Raw genomic sequence first — 17,186 nt, 5'->3', positions numbered from 1 at the left:
TGGCCATCAGTGACAACTACTTCCTCTGCATCTTTTATCTCCTCTGAGATGTAACTTAAGGGACAAAGTTGCCATTTATAATTGATCACCTTTCCCACGTAGGTTTTTATATCCCTTTCTCTCCAGGCATGACCCTTTGTTAATTCCTGGGAATGATCAGATTGACAACATGGACTCCAATGTCAAGAAGTATGACTCTACAGGGATGTTCCATTGGTGTGCACCCAAGGAGATAGAGAAGGTCATCCTGGTGAGTGACAGACGCAAAAAAGGTGCCATCTACTTTGTCCCTAATTCACATTTGCTCAGAATAAAGTTTTCCAAACTGGATGATGAGATGACTTAGCTCCTGTTTCCAATTATTTTATTGAAACTGTTTTATTGGAACTGAAATTTGGAACATGTATTGAAATAGCTAGAACTCTCATCAGGTATGATCCAAGGTGGAATTTTCCATCTTTGCATATATATTGGCTCATTACAATGGGGAGTGACCAGATGCTGGGTGAGCGTCCTGAAGTCAGGGAGCACCTGTGGACATGGTGCCAGGCCAGAGCTGGTCTGTGCCACTGATGAGCTGCGTGGCTTTGGCTTAATCTCTTTGATTTTATTCTCTTATCTGTAAAGAGATGAGACAAGATGAAAACCCAGCATAAGACTCAAAATAATCACCAAAATGCTCGGAAAAAAAAATAGCTGATTTGCTATTTGTATATAACAATGCCTTATATCCTAAATAATAACCTTACATAATTATGATTTTATTTTTAGCACACGATATAGACAGGCAAACTAATTTGTTAATAGTCATGGTGGTAGACGAAGCATCTGACTTTAGAAAGAAGAAAGGCTCAGGGCCTTGTTATGAGCTGTGTCCATCTCAGCGGGGCTCACTGACTTCTCATCTGTCTCAGGGCTGTCAGTGTAGGTCACACTCCATTCTTTAGAGTTCTCTAGATTTGTCCAATTAACTGCCTTAGGTTTTAATGCTGACATCAGCTCTCTTCCATTTATTGTCTTACTAATCCATGAAAAATGGATTAATAATCAGGAAAGTCAACAAAAGTGTTCTTTTTCCCTGATGCTCCTAATTCCCAATTGCTGTGGCTTGCTCCTTTATGTCATCCAGGAAAATCTTATCATTTTGGATGGCATGGCCATCCACACCCCTCCTGTCCCCGCTGCTAAGAAAAAAACAAAAAATAAATAAGAAAAACAGCCTGGTTCAGTTTCTCAGAAGGGCACTGTCCTCTAATCCACTAAACTCCTCCTGGTTTGATTTGAATGTGTATGTGTTTTCTTAATTTAATTATAATTGAGCATTAAGAGCCAGTACAACATTGTACTGAGGCTGTCGAACAGGAGTGGAGAGACAGTATCGCAGGAATGGCTCTAATTTTGCATGCAGTCCACCTGGGTTCAGTCCCTGGCACCGCAAATTGTTTCCCTGAACACGTCCAGGAGTGATAGCTAAGCACAGAGACAGAAGTAAGCTGTATGCACAGCCAGCTTTGGCCCCCAAACCAAAAAGGAAAAAGGAGAGAAACAGCAAACCAAAGCCCAGAAACTCTTCATTGTCAGCAAGCAGTCAGTGTCTGGCCTATCAGGAGATGCACTTGTTTTCAATCATAGGGCCACTGCATGCATTTGCGTCCTGCTGCTGCACCTTTGTCTGGTAATCTGATTTTAGTCAGGTATTTCTTGCACTTCAGCCAAAGTTGGGGTGCTGGAACTGGAGAGATAGTACAGCTGGTAGGCTTTACCTTGCATGCAGCTGACCTGGGTTTGATCACCAGCAACTCATATGAACCCTTGATCTTACAGAAAGTGATCCCTGAGTACAGAGTCTGAGTATTACCAGGTGTGACCTCCTACCCCCAAAACACGTGGGGTTCCATATTTGGGATGTAGGATTTCCATAGCTTGCCTATATCTGAGGAGTATATTACTCATTCATACCCAATCCAAGTCCTTTGTAGACAAGAAAGAGTATATGGAGATAGGTTTCTACTTCTGATATCTAAAAAGAAAATATTTATAGCTAGTATTTTCTGTGTTAGTTACGTCTTTCCTTGTATATGCTCTTATAGAGCTTGTGTTCCAGTGGGGACAAAGAGAAGACACCACAAATGACAAACACATGTATATTAGCAGATCAGATATTGAAAAAATGCTGTGAGGAAAATTACCCAGGGTCATAGTTAGGAAGGGAGTAAGAAATGTTAATTGTATCCTTTGGCCAAAAAACTCTCCCTAAAGTGCTGAGGACACTCACAAGAGCCAATCTGGTGCAAATATATCAATCTTGTGTCTATTCACTGGGTGTAGAACTTGTGCTGCTTTGGGGTGAGAAAATGTGAGATGATCTAGGTCTTGAGGAAATGGCCGTCTAATAAGAGAGAAGCTAAGAAATGGACCCATTAACCAGTAGATCAAAGCTAAAGGTTCTGAGGCGGAAAGAAGTGCTATTCAAATGCAGGGGAGCAGGATTAGCCTGTAATTAAATGGCCAGGCAAATCTTATTGACTACAACTAGGTTGCCTTTGGAATGCATTTAAGGCCATTAAGGCCCAGCTTGGATTGGGCCCTGAGGACATGTAGGTAATATAAGATGTTCATGAAAAATTTCACTAGTGGTCCTGACACCTGACAGGATAAGCCTCTCCAAGGTTTTTCTCCCCCCAAGATTCTCAGGGGAAGTGTCTCCAAGTCTGCTGTTGCTGGACTCAGATTGGCACTTTGGTCTCCAGATCTAATCTTGTGTGTCTTGGCTACTCCATTACCTGGTGCACCCTGATCCCATATCCCTATTTCACATTTCCTGTATCTCCTCTGGATGCAGTTTGTATTCCTCAGCTATTGCAGAGTCAGGCTCCCAAGTGATTTGCACAGTTAAAAGTAATAAGGAGCCCCATATTGGCATGCTACAGACTGGTTGATCTACCGGTTTGGGTACCCAAGCACTCAGACTTGATATCTAACTGCTGGTCTCCTCCAAGAGGCTGTGATGTGGAAAATGACTCCCCAGTGGGTCCTTCTCGGTCCCAATTTAAAACACATTTCTAATAGCCCAATGTCAAGGTGTCCCTGTTTGGTTGTAGAGGGAAACCAATAATGGTGACAGCCTCTGCCTTATTCTAACGACCAGGGAGTGAAAGCTAGCTTCTTTCCCTCCTTGGGGGCTACTGTAATAACTCTGACATCGTCGTGAATTGCAATATTGGCATTTAAACAATCAATAAACTGGTCAATTGTAGGGATTAAATTGAGCAGAGTTTGATGAATGCTTTGGATATTAATATGCCTCTCCCAAAGCATTATAAGTCACATGGAGCCATTCGGGCATGCAATTGGTGGGCAGGGAGGAAGGATGGTGAGGTAGGTGGTATTGAGGAAGGAAGAGAGGTAGAAAAAGACCCACAATAGTGTTTTTTCTTCATTAATGCAGTGAGCCAAAGGACACTGAACATTTATGTTTCCTGGGAAACTCGAGGTGATTTCATTCTCTCAAATTGGAGTGAAAGAATACATTCATTTGTCGCTGTTATGGATGCAGGCCTAGATCTGGGAAAGACATGGACTAGTTGCTCTAGTCGATCTAACTCCAGATACTTCGTGTTGATTAGTTGGGAGTTTTTCTCTGATGAATTACGCATGGTAGGCTGTTCCAGGCACGGCCTTAGGGATTCCAAGGGAGCTGTGAATAAGGTTTAGCAAACATTTTCTGTAAAGGATCATATACTAAACATTTAGAATTTGTTCTCACAATAAACATTGCTATCATAGTATAAAGTCATCCTTATGTATTACTTAAATGGATAGGCTTGCCAGTTTCAATCAAATTCTACTGACATTTGAATCTCATAAAACTTATACCAGTTATGAAGTAGTCTTTGGTTTCTTTCAACCATTTAGAATGCAAAATCCAGTCTTAGCTTACTGGCCATGAAAAAGTAGATGGAATATCAGATTGGTCCCCATACTATTGTTTGTCAGCCTCCTGGATGGGTCTCCTACCCATTGCTGTTATGTGTATTATCACATCTCATTGATGAGTCTAGAACACAAACGTCAAATTTCTCAAAAATACAACCAACATAGACTCTGACCAATTTATCATCTTCTGAGTGAGCTAGACAGAAATGCAACATATTCCACAAAAATTTCCCTCCTCAAAACCATTTTGGAAGATCTTTATAGATACATGTGGCATTTAAAAAAATATTATGAGGTGTATGTTCACATATACATATTTCACCAGTATAATACACCTATATTCGAATAATAAATGTATGGCATATTTTTAACACTGATGAAATAAAAAGAATAGCATACATACTCTACAGAAAGCGTTGAAAACATGTCTAATTTGTCCTTTATACAATTACTTTTCAGTTCTGATGCAACCTATGAGGTCTTTTGTTCAAAGCTTATGACATTCTTCCTGTTACAGACTCGAAGCGAAGCCGCTATGACAGTCCTGAGTGGCCACGTGGTGGTCTGCATCTTTGGAGATGTCAGCTCAGCCCTGATCGGCCTTCGGAACCTGGTGATGCCACTTCGTGCCAGCAACTTCCATTACCACGAGCTCAAACACATCGTGTTTGTGGGCTCCATTGAGTACCTCAAGCGAGAGTGGGAGACACTTCACAACTTCCCTAAAGTGTCCATATTGCCTGTAAGTCTGGGGTCTCATTACAGTACTTCTAGTTCCTTTTCTTTCAAACAGAAATAGTCCTAGTTGTGACTTTGACCATCCCTCTGATTCCTCAGGCACAGAGGACTGAACTTTTCTCCTCTGCCAGTCTAGGAAAATCCAGACCCAGGACAGCCAAGTTTAGTCATTGATCAGACTTCAAGTTTAACTGGAATCAAATTTATTAAACATTTTTTGGTGTCTAAACATTTTCTCTCTTGCCTATCTGAAAGCTAGTTGATACTTCGTTGCAGAATTTTGAGCATTTTATATACCACATAATAATGCTTGGGGAATATTTGATTGCACAGTGTACCATTTTTTAACTAAATGGGTTTAATAAAGGTTTTATTTCTGCAGTGCGTTAGGCCAGTCACTGCTGCTGTCCAACCTCTACCTCTCTTCTTTAGAAGTCCAGAGAACATGGGTTTTGAGTGTATGTGCACATTTGCATGTGACATTTTAATTTATAAAATACTAGCACCCCCCCCCCCAAGAAATAGTTTAGGTCTCCTCCTACTACTCTGAGGACTTAAAATACATGATCTAAGAGTTATGTAATCATTTAAAAATAATAAATCAATATTTTTACATAAGCCCTTAAAAGTTGTACTTAGAATTCCAATATATGATATAGTTCATGGTGTAATAGTCCCATGCAAACTATTCTCAAAACATTTTTCTTGGAGGATCAGATCCCTAAAACTGAGCAACATAGATTCATTTAATCCCACAAGATGTCTAAGTTTTCTTCCCATTTTGGAATTAAAATACATTACATCTACTCTCAGTTTTAGAAACTCAGAAATGGAAAATGAAGCGTCAAATAATATAATTCAACAAGAAATAGACCAGTAATATTCATTGATAGCCACCATTTATTCCCTATACATGCCTGTGTAGTCTCGGGGTGGCTGGGGAAAGCCCCAGCAACTCTCCCTCTCGCTGCCAGGGTTTTGTAGACTTGAGTGGCTCCCCCACCTGGGGCGGCCCATGCTATGGACAGACAAAGGAGGAAGTGAGAGCCAAGCTGGTGGATTGATCAGTTTGCCGTTTATTCCATTCTCCCCACGTTCCTGTTCCAATCTCTCTAAGCCCTTCATTCTAGTCTCACACTGTCCCTCATTCTTATCTCCTGTCTCTCCTGCACATCTCTCTGCACTCCCTCTCTTGGCCACATCTCTCATCTCTCCATTCTTCCGCTACATTCTTCTCCCTCTGTACCCCTTGCTAGTCTCTCCATGCTCCATCTTGCTGCCCTAACCTGCGCTCTCTCTCTCTCTCTTTCTCTCTCTCTCTCTCTCTCTCTCTCTCTCTCTCTCTCTCTCCTCCCTCCTCTCTTTCCAACTCCCCTCATTATGGTAGAACATCAACATATCAAAAGCCCTTCCTAACCACCATCCTTCAGGCTCAAGGGCAGAAATATCATCTAGGGGTATTTCTCCTCTCCTAGTCCAAAGGGGCTGGAGCGATAGCACAGCGGGTAGGGCATTCGCCTTACAAGCGGCCAACATGGCCAACCCGAGTTCGATTCCTCCGCCCCTCTCGGAGAGCCCGGCAAGCTACTGAGAGTATTCGATATGCCAGACACAGTAACAACAAAGTCTCCAATGGAGACGTTACTGGGCCCGCTCGAGCAAATCGACGATCAACGGGAGGGCCTTTACCTTTACCTAGTCCAAACAAAAACAAACACTGTCCTCCAGTTGTTCATTGATTTGCTCGAGCAGGCCCAGTAACGTCTCCACTTTGAGGCTTCTTGTTACCGTGTTTGGCATAGCTTGCCAGGCTTTGCCGTGAGGGTGAGATACTCTCGGTAGCTTGCCGGGCTCTCCGGGAGGGGTGGAGGAATCGAACCCAGCTTGGCCAGGCTGGCTGCGCACAAGGCAAATGCCCTACCGCTGTGCTATCGCTCTTAGTCCAATAACTTAATTGACATCTTAATTCTACTTCTTTTAATATTAGTTATTTTGTATGGACACAGTAAGAGATATATTGAGCTGGTAGGGTGGCTCCCCTGGGGACATCTTGCCACAGACTCAGACTACAGTGCTGAGGCCGGATTAATCATTCCTAACCCTAGCAGGGTTCGAATTTAGTTATTACTTTTTGGATCATGACAGAATTTGTCCATGACCATGTTCTTAACTTATAGTTAAATATTATGGCGCTTTGGCCAGGCCCATTTCGATGCCAGAGTAGCTCACTGCTTGCCCTGGGTCCATCCAGTCCCTTGTTGGGACCCTGCTTTTGTGGTGCTAGGAAGTAAAGGCAACTGAAGCTTAAGTCAAGAGAACAGATGTCCAGGAGTGAATATCATTAAGAGTCAATTAACTCCCATTACAAATGCATAGTATTGACTGTCTTCCTGTGTCCATACAAAAAGGACATTGTTCTGAATTAACTGTACAAAGCACTTAAGGAGAAGAGAAAAGCAACATTTACAAGTTAACAGAGAACAAAGAAAGAGGTTACAAATAAACACAGAGAAATGGGAGCACTGTGATGGGAGTAACCCTATAAACCAAACCTTTCTGCTTCCCTGTGGCAAGCAGAAAGGACAAACCGATGTTATCCTACATGTGCCTGTTACAATTAGTACTAAATAAATGCTTAGATAAGTGAGAAAATTGCAGACATATCTTTTGGATGCTAGACCAAAATATTTCCTAATGAGCACAGGTAGTTAAATTATCACCTGCAGAAAAACAAACGTGCACAGAATATAGATATACATGTATATAAATCTTATTAATATCAGACCATGATAAGCATGAGTATATATTTCCATGATTATCCTCCTATTTGTGTTTTCTACATTGACTAGGTTCTGAAAATACTTTGTAAAATGTTTATTTTTTTCTGAGATAAATAGGTCCATGTCGTTGTATGTTGTACTCTATGTCTTCAGTCATTTCCTGAATGTTCCCTTATCTCATCTATGACCAGCACAGAAAAACATCTCTGTTTCTGTTTATATAATGTATATTTTGGGTTTTGAAATATGTATCAGTAATTTGTACAGGAATCTTCTTATAATTGCTACTTAATTTCCTACAAGGATACGATTAAAAGAACACTGATGTAGGCAATAAGCTTATGCGCTAGAAGTTAGCCAGAATGATTTTGTGCCAACAGATCCCAGAAAAGAAAGGATTCTTCTCTCAGAGTATTATGTGTTAGAATCTCAAACTCTAGTATCTTCTCGGGCTGGCTAGCATAATATTCCTCTTCCTTTGTCATTCACTTTGCAACAATCTTTTGGTGACTGAGACTGTTGTGACTGTCTGAAAGACAAGATCAAGGCCAATTTCTTTTTTTGGGGAGATGGGGGTTCATACCTGTTGGTGCTCAGGACTTACTCCTGGATCTTTACTCAGGAATCATTCCTGGCAGGAATCAGGGGACCATATGTGGTCAGTGCCAGGGACTGAACCCAGCTTGACCGTGTGTAAGGCTAGTGCCCTGCCCACTCTGGCCCCCTAGGCCAATTACTGCTGCCAAGTTCCATCTTCTGGGAGCCCTATCATTAGGCCGGAGAAGAGAGGAAGGCACCCAGAGGTATTTGACAGTTGGTAATCTCTTTTTCCTACATGCTGAGTTGACCACAACTCCAGTCTTCAGACAGGCACAAATGTCCATTTACCATGTAGGCGAAATAGACTAGTGCACCCAGGAGACTGGGTCCTGAACATGCCCTCAAGGATAGTGCCACATGACCTTTGGGGCTGTGACACTTTGGCCGGAGGGTGTTTACTTTGCTGTAGGAGTCATGCCTCCTATTCCAACATAGATTGTTTTTATTGTACCCATGGTTGCATTCCTGCCTTCTCTGCCATTGCTCTTTGATCCAGATTATTTTTTCCTACTGATTTTGTTGGTAATGTAATTTAAAAAACAAATCTGTTTAAGGACTTATTTATTTTTAATTACACCACTAATGTACAGATATGTTCTTGTTATAAAATATTCAAAGAACAAGACTTATATAAAGTCAAAAACAAACTTTCCCTCTACCCCCTGCCCATCTCCCCTCCCCAGAGGTAATTACTGTTATTAGTTAAGTGTGTATTTTTCCTGAACTTTCTGAATATGCATATGCTTATAAATGCATTCATAAACAGATAGTTTGATTTTGTGATTTTCTTTTATGTAAATGAAACCCTACTTTGCATTCTGGTTAGAAGTTGCTGGAGTTTTCTCTTTCACTTGCTCCTCTGTCTTAGAGATTCTTCCAAAGCAATAGCTGCACAGAGAGCTGTTTCAACTCTTTACGTAGAAGTTTGTTGTATTTACTTTCAGTTGAACTATTCCTATGTTGTTGGACAATTAAGGCATTTCCTTGTGTTATTTTTTCCCTTGCTGCAAATATGCAATACATGATAAGATCTAAAGCTTAACTCATTTCCATCTCCCCTTTGCAAGATGCCCATCCTTTCCTCCACCTCCTACACCTTCCCCATCAAGCAGAGCTTTCGGCCTCTTCTAATCACACTGGTGTCCACTGGCTGTTGTCCCTTGGCTGCATTGAAAATATTAGTTGGAGCTGCTGTCCTCTGCCTGGAAATTAAGTGACCTGCTATTAAATAACCAAGCAGTTGAAACCCACCCTGTCCTTACATTCTGAAAGCCAGAGGTTGCCACAGGACAGTTACTTAAATCAAGACAATTTCTAGGCAGGAAGAAGATGTAGAACCCTGGCATTATTCCTTGCCCCGTTTTTGTTAGTAATAGCTTGATTGAGTATTGAGAGCAAACCTAAAACGCTGCCATCAGCACCAACTACCCTTTAGATTAGCACACGGCTCCTATTCCCTGGAATGTAGTTAGGCCAGCTTAATGTCAAGGCATAAAAAAGATACTTGTTAAATAATTTCCCACAGCACTGGTTCAATCTTTAATTTGTTTTTATTTTCTTTCCTCCTCTTCCCTCTTGACCCTCTGTCTCACTTTTGCTTCTCTTTTTTTTTTATTCCTTTCCTCTATGCCAAAGGGTACGCCATTAAGTCGGGCTGATTTAAGGGCCGTCAACATCAACCTCTGTGACATGTGCGTTATCCTGTCAGCCAATCAGAATAATATTGATGATACTTCGCTGCAGGACAAGGAATGCATCTTGGCGTCACTCAACATCAAATCTATGCAGTTTGATGACAGCATCGGGGTCTTGCAGGCTAATTCCCAAGGTAAGGATGGCCTATAATACTTCTCTGTGAGCCTGTGGGGGACAAGGGCTGGCAGGAGGGATATCCTTCACTCTGCAATGCGAAGAGGCTCACATCAGCCTGCTTGTCAGTGAAACCAGCATTTCTGTGATGACTTTCAGAGTTGTCTACAGCCTCTTCTTGCCATCCTGGCTTGAGAATTGAGCATCCACATGCAGTATAGCTTATCTTCTTGGAGAACAATCCACTTCTTCAGCCTTCCCAAATAGTGACTTCATGACTAGGCTCACCACCTAAATGCCAGAGCACCACAACTTGCTGGCTGAATGATCCCCTTTGGCTCCCTGAAACATATACTTTGGGCCTTGATCTGGGCAGGGTTAAGTTTTGCCATTGTTGGACTACCACATCTACATTGCTACATGCCAAGCGAGGGAAAAAGTCCTATGGAGACTGGGGACTCCATGAAGATTAAAATCATTTTGCAAGAGGTGACACTCATCAGTGCCCATGTTCTCTGTCGAGGACCTGACAATGTTAAGTGATGTGCATCTGCCTGCTCTGCTCAATTTATCTTCCCTGTTTTTGCTATGAGATCTGGGGCAGATGGTTAGAGGGAAGATGTCATCCAGGAGTCTCAGGGAGGCTGCAGAGCAAAAATCCAGCCACAAACAGCTCCACTAATCAAGGCCTTGGCAGAAAAGATGTGAAGCATTTTACTCTGAGTAACACTTCTGTGTGCTTGGCATCCACGATGGAATCATGGTCATATGTGGCCTGCTGCTTATGTGGGGGGTGGGCGTTATGACATGAGGTACTCGAGGGGGCCTGAATCCTGTCATTTCAGGAGACACAGCTTGTGAGAAGCTAGAATTATGGATGTGAAGCACCATCTTTTTGAGATGAGAAAGCTCAGCTTCATTGTTCAGTCTTATGTGCTTTATTCTCTTTTGTCAACTCAGCGTCATCAAACATCTGCTCAACCTTGTGGTGCAATGGGGCCAATCCTTTCTAGACTCCTTTCCTGCATTGTTCTGGCCTGGAGCCTACCACTGAGAGGGGCAAAGGAGGAGGGGCAGCTGCCATCAGACTCTGTGCAGACACAGGATCCAATTTTCAGGGAGTTTCCTGAGAACCCCTGACTTTGTCGCTAGGAATGAGAGAGGAGGTGGGAGCTTGAGATACACAGGTCAGGAGAACCTTCCACTTGGTGTTGGAGGTGAAACAGTTAAAAATGGTTTGGCCTCTTGGACTTTTGTTCCTTCCAAGGATTGAGTCAATCCCCAATTTTCTTCATCCTTGGACTAGAGCACCTTCTGTTCTTGACATAGTCTGGACTGAGTCAGCATGAAGCCTGCCTTTGAACTCGCCACCCCACCCAGCACATCCCCTCTCTACTGCCACAGAATTCTTGATATTCACTTGCTGAACTAGACTCAGAGGAGTAAACAAATCAGGGTGGAAAGGGACTGCATTCTTGTCTAGCTGGCCACCTTGTGCATCGCCTAAAGGCATAGAAGTGACAAAGGATGTAAGCAGGGAGCAAGATGGACTTGTCAAGAGGAAGGAGCAGGCTAGCGATTGGTTTTTTGCCTTTACGAATTTGTTGCTGCTCCTGCCACAGCATGCACTTTTCCTAGAGGCCTCCTTAGAAATGCAGAATCCGCTTGCCCACTCTGGTACCTACTGGGTTCAAATCAGCATTTGAACAGAAATCCCCATCTACACTGCTTTAAGGCACAATGAATTTTCATGCTAACAAAGCTAGGTCTGGTGAACATGCTGACCAATTTGATTAGATATACCTCTTCTCCCAGGCAGAACTAGCAAGGAGAATGGAAAGAAGTGTTAGCAGAAGCAGTGCCTTCTGTTGGAAGTAGACGCCTGTAGGAAGGGATAGAATGGAGAGGGAGGCAGCAGGGAACAAGGCCTTTCCAGACTTTGCTTATATTTTTGTCTCATTTACTAATCATGATTTTTGAGGTAGAGAGATAAAATCCCAACGTGTAATTTAACTTCATACATATCGAACACTGGTGAGCCTTTCAGAACTCATAACACACTCAGCCTTCAGATCCCAGGTGATGGCCAAACTAGGAAAAATGTTTCTGCTCCCCTCCTGTCCACAGACACTCTCCAGTGCTCAGATTCCTTTATCTCAGGAGTCAGTGGAAATCAAGTGAATGGCAGGTCACATTTTTTTTTCTATAAACACACACACACACACACACACACACACACACACACACGCGCGCGCACACACACACACACACACACCCCAAAGGAGGCAGAGCTCTGCTTACTGGCCAGTGTGTTTTTCACAGACCGGTGCAGGTTGGCAGTGGGGGAGCGTATGCCCCTGTAGCCAGGAATCAGCATAGGAACTGTATGTTGAAGAAATAAGGACTTGATGTCAGGTCTTTGTTTCTCCTTGTTTCCTTATCCTGCTTCTCCTCTAGTTTTGGTTTTTAAAAATCTCCTCTGGTGACATTCTGACCTTTCAGATGAGAATGATCCAGTGGTGGTCATCAAGACTAAAAGCCACTCCTGTGTATTTGCTCCCAACCCCTACCCTTGACTGGGGCATGAGCAAAGTATATGTTTGCCTCTGGCCGCTTTAGCTATAAATGCTACTCTTGGGGTTTGTCTGGTCTGTGTGCTTATTTGGGTCAGCTGACTTTCTGTTCATTCTCCATCCTTGGGACACTTTCTACCACTTGGAATGCTCATTTGTCCCAGAGACTTACGTTAGCTTTCATCGGATCTTTGACCAGGACCAAGACCCAAATGGATTAGAATTTCAGCATCTCTAATTGATTTCATGCTACTCATTTCATTTTGAGGAGCACACCTACCCTCCACTAAGTAATTACAACTTAAGGTTTCCTATTGCTGCCACCCCACATTCTATCATTATTTTGTAATTTTTATGAAAGCCCATCCTTTGTTTTATCCTGAGAGTTATTTTATTATTGCTTCAGAACTCAGGAGGTTAGAAATATGTTCTTAAAACAAATTGGTGTGCTTTTGAGTGTGAATAGTTGCATACCTTATGTAAAGTTGTTCTGGAATAATACAACTTAATTAAAATTTTTTTTTAACATTTTCAGGATAGACACATGTATTTTTGTACCTCCACCTGCTCTTGTGTGTTATCTGGTATCCTAGACCAATGAACCTCTTTTCCCTCTTCCTTTTTTCCACAATTCTTGTGGATGTCACTATTCTAAACCACATGGTGTCAGAACTGGCCTAGCCTAGGGATTCTGGACCAGACAGACACTTTCTGAAAGGATCTGAGATGTGATGGCTGGTTGTCAAAAACAATTACAAAGAAAGGTGGCATGTCCCAAGCTGGATGGTATATCCGATGTGACAGTTGGGTCTATGAGATGCAGTTTTAATATACATAGCAGGCAAGACTGCAGTGACAATTACATAAAGCAGGTGAAGCTGCTTCTTGCTGGTCAGCAAACATCAGCTCAGAACCACTTTACAGCTCTTTACCAGCAACTAAGTGCCTTTATTTACAGAGTGCCTGTCACTTCCCTTTGGCTGGAGAGCTGGTGTATTATTTAGCACGCATTTATCTGGGGAAAACATTTCAATTTAAATCAGATGGTACAACAGTGGCTCTTGTTAGACTGTTTCCCTGTGGTTCAAAAAGACAAGAACTGGGCTGGATCTTGGGAGGGACGATGAGCAAAGGGAGTAGGGTCCAGACTCAAGAAGTTGCTTGAGTCAGTACCTGAAAAAGAGAAGCATTCAGTCTCCCCTGGTACTTTTGTATTGATTTATGAATAGAGCATTGCATGGATTCATCCTGCTTAACCTGTTAGCAAAGGTAAGTCTTCAGAGGAAAAAAGAGAAATAGATTAAATGCCCCCTTTGTTTCAGGTACTACAAAAGGTTTGGGACACAAAGGTGGCTCGAATTTAGCCTTACTCTATATGAGATTGGGAACACAGATGAAAAGAGGAGATTCCTGCCCTAACTTATCATATTTTAATGAGACAAGGGCCAGTCCAGAATACAGGAGCATAGAAGATTCTTAATTAGATACTTTCAAGGGCTTTTGAAGGCTTTCAAAAAAGGTGACATATGTGAACAAATTGAATATAGATGCCAGTTGAACATTTGAAATGTGTCTGGTGTTATTGGGGTATGAACTTTGCTTTTTGTTAACTTTTAATATACTTAAGTGTAAATATTAACAGATGGCCAGTTACTAGCACATAGGACAGCACAGGTCTACATCATATACTTATTGCCTTGCTAAGTATTAATGTTTGTAGCATGATGATGCTTAATCTTTTCATAGAACAATAAACAAAACTGTGAACATGATTTAGAGATGGAAAAATTGGGAGCTATATTTGAATAAAGACAAGTACAACAGACTAGCAAAGATGAAATGAGGACTGACAGTCAGTCTTTGGTGATACTTGTAGTGAGTGAAACTAGAAATTGAGATGGATTTGACACAGAAAGTATAACCATTGGTGAACAGCTGAGTGGGAAGAAGTGTGGATGAGTAAGGGCTGGATGACGCATTAGGAACATTTTGAGATGGCAAGTCAGTAGTTGTAGAAGCAAGATGACTCAACGAAGAAACAGACTTGGGGCAGAAGACAAAGAATTTTGTCTTGTCTGAGAGGAATTGCAATTTTCTATTTATCTATTGGTATGATTCCAATAGAATAATTTATATAGTGGTATAATGCAGATTGGAATTGGTGTTATTGGGTAGAATACACAATAATAATAAAAATAATTATAAGACATAACATATTATTAATATAATATGTGTCACAAATTCTTTTTGTGTAATAATATAAAATATAACAGAATAACAAAAAGTTAGGGATAAAGCTGTCAACTTATAAGCCATCACTGATGAATGGTGTATCTTGAGATTGTCTACTTCCCAGATAGACAAGGAAAAGCAATTAAGGAAATAGTGTTAAACTTGGAACCTTGGAAAATTTCATCATTGAAGGGAAAAACAGAGGAAGTAAATCTAGTGAGTGGGGCTCAGGGCAAACATTTAAGGAAATAAGTGTGTGGGTTTCATGAAAGAAAGGAGATTTAAATAAACCCAGGTCAGCCATCCAGAAGGTGTCCTAATTGCTTGTTGGCGTGTTGATTTTTTTTTGTTCACTTCTGGTCATCTTGGGGGCCTACCCCAGAATTGTGCAGCTGAACATGTAGTAAAGGGAATAGAGCCATATCTTGGTAAAATATATGCATTTTATTTTATTGAGAATACAGTCATTCTCTGAGAGGCAAGGATTCTTTTCTCTTGCCTTCACATACTCCTATTATATAACTAAAACCCAATTATGAACAACTTTGTAACTGTGTGCCTCACTGTGATTCAATTAAAAAATAAATAACAAATTAGAAAAATAGATAAAAAACACTAAGTACCAAAAATAAATAGGTAAATAAATACAGCAACTGGGCATTTAATCCTCAGGAAGTTGCTGGGGACCTTTGCAAGTTGAATAGCTTATTCAGAAAAGAAGCCAGCACTCAGTAGCATTGATGGCAAGTAAGAACTGGAGACCATGCATTACTCTTACAGGTAGTTGAAGAAAGTTCCCCCCCCCCCCCCCGTCCCACTCAGTGTTAAGAACATTAAGAATAATCCATATTTGTTGGCTACGTTGGGCTGGAGCGATAGCACAGCGGTAGGGTGTTTGCCTTGCACGCAGCCAACATGGCCGACCTGAGTTCGATTCCTCCACCCCTCTCGGAGAGCCCGGCAAGCTACCAAGAGTATCTCGCCCGTGCAGCAGAGCCTGCCAAGCTCCCCATGACGTATTCGATATGCCAGACACACTAACAACAAAGTTTCCAATGGAGACGTTACTGGGCCCTCTCGAGAAAATCGATGATCAACGGGAGGGCCTTTACTTACTTACTTATTTATAAAAATAGTAATATTTACTGTATCTTATTCCTTTGGTATTAATATAAGACTTTTTACTATATTTAGACACTTGTGAAATCTCAGACCCCTTTTTTTGAGGGGCTCACACCTGGCAGTGCTCAGGGACTATTCGACTATTCCAGATTTTCTGAAGGGGGTGGGAGGCAGTGGACCACTCCCCATTGCTTCTTGGGGGGGATCATGCAGTGTCAGGGATCAAACCTGAGCTTCTGGAATACAACACACATGCAAAAGAATGTTTTCATTGCCTTTATTTATGTATGTGTACACACTGCCTACTTCAAGAAAAGGTTTTTTGGAATAGTACCCAATGCTACTTATTAATGCTTTTGCCAAGGAAAATGTTTCTATGTTATTAATCTCACAAATTTATAAATTATAAATAAAGTTCATTATAGAAGAAAAAGATGCAAAAGAGAAATAAAAAAGCCAAGAAATTAAGTATAAGAACAATTGGGGCAAGAAACTGATAAAAGGTCAGAACAGTCCTCTTGTTTTCATGTCTAAACATGTATAGAAATGACAAGGATTAGATGAACATGCAAATGAGCATCAGCAAGACCAGCTGAGGATGAAATGATTAAGATGTAATGAAATCACCAGTATAGCCCTGCAGTTTTCTCTGCAGTGTGCGGTGTAAAGAGCAGAGAAAGTACATATTGGTTTTACCTTGGGAGGATAATTGAGGAAGGCAAAGGAGTCCATGGTGCTGTAAAAAAAAAATTATGAATTGACTACCAGGTCTAAGATGGTACATGGAGAAGTCAAACTAGAGAGGAAGCACAGGGGTCTAGAAATCAAAATGTAATCAAAAAAAAAATCTTGGGAACAGAGGTTTGTGTCAAAGAATAGTATACTGGGAAAGGGCGTGAGAGAACTAAAAGGTGGGCAATGTGATCCGAAGTAGAAAAATGTGATAAATTCAGAAAATGAAATACTCCTTTCAGAATTGATATTTCACTGAAATATCCATGACAATATTGAGCCCAAGGCAACTTCATCTGAATACCACAGGACACTCTCATCACCACCATTGCCATGACAGCGGTGACAAGGGCTTCATGAACTTTGCTACTATCTCATAGATGACTTATATTTTCTTGCCTCTGAACACAATATGTATTTCTTAGATTGCTGGTTTTATCCGTGAATGAAGACCACAGACTTTTAAACTGTTTTAGTGTCTTTAGTCCAAGGAGATAGTATAAAGGGCTGATGCAACGGCTTTGCATGCAGAAACCCCAGATTTGATCCTCAGGACTTGCATAGACCCCTGAGTACTGCTGGGCTTGGGAACTGCTAGGTGTAGTCCCAAAAGATCAATAGACCAGTATGTGTGTGTGTGTGGTGTGTTCTTGAACAGTTATTA

At 41.5% G+C, this 17,186-nt stretch overlaps 1 protein-coding gene across 20 annotated transcripts in view; it reads left to right on the top strand.

Annotated features, from left to right (window-relative positions):
- KCNMA1 (potassium calcium-activated channel subfamily M alpha 1) overlaps nucleotides 1-17,186 on the top strand; it is a 771,897-nt gene that overhangs the window by 683,715 nt on the left and 70,996 nt on the right. For all 20 annotated transcript variants that reach the window (XM_056113556.1, XM_056113555.1, XM_056113550.1 and 17 more), the window contains 3 exons: nucleotides 127-250; nucleotides 4,454-4,678; nucleotides 9,690-9,882. In XM_056113556.1, coding sequence (XP_055969531.1) covers nucleotides 127-250; nucleotides 4,454-4,678; nucleotides 9,690-9,882 — 542 coding nt within the window. The remainder of the gene's footprint in view (nucleotides 1-126; nucleotides 251-4,453; nucleotides 4,679-9,689; nucleotides 9,883-17,186) is intronic.

This window comes from Sorex fumeus, unplaced genomic scaffold (genome assembly GCF_029834395.1).
Source record: "Sorex fumeus unplaced genomic scaffold, SorFum_2.1 ptg000020l, whole genome shotgun sequence".
NCBI classification, from domain to species: domain Eukaryota; kingdom Metazoa; phylum Chordata; class Mammalia; order Eulipotyphla; family Soricidae; genus Sorex; species Sorex fumeus.
This window is presented reverse-complemented; position numbering and strand designations above follow the sequence as displayed.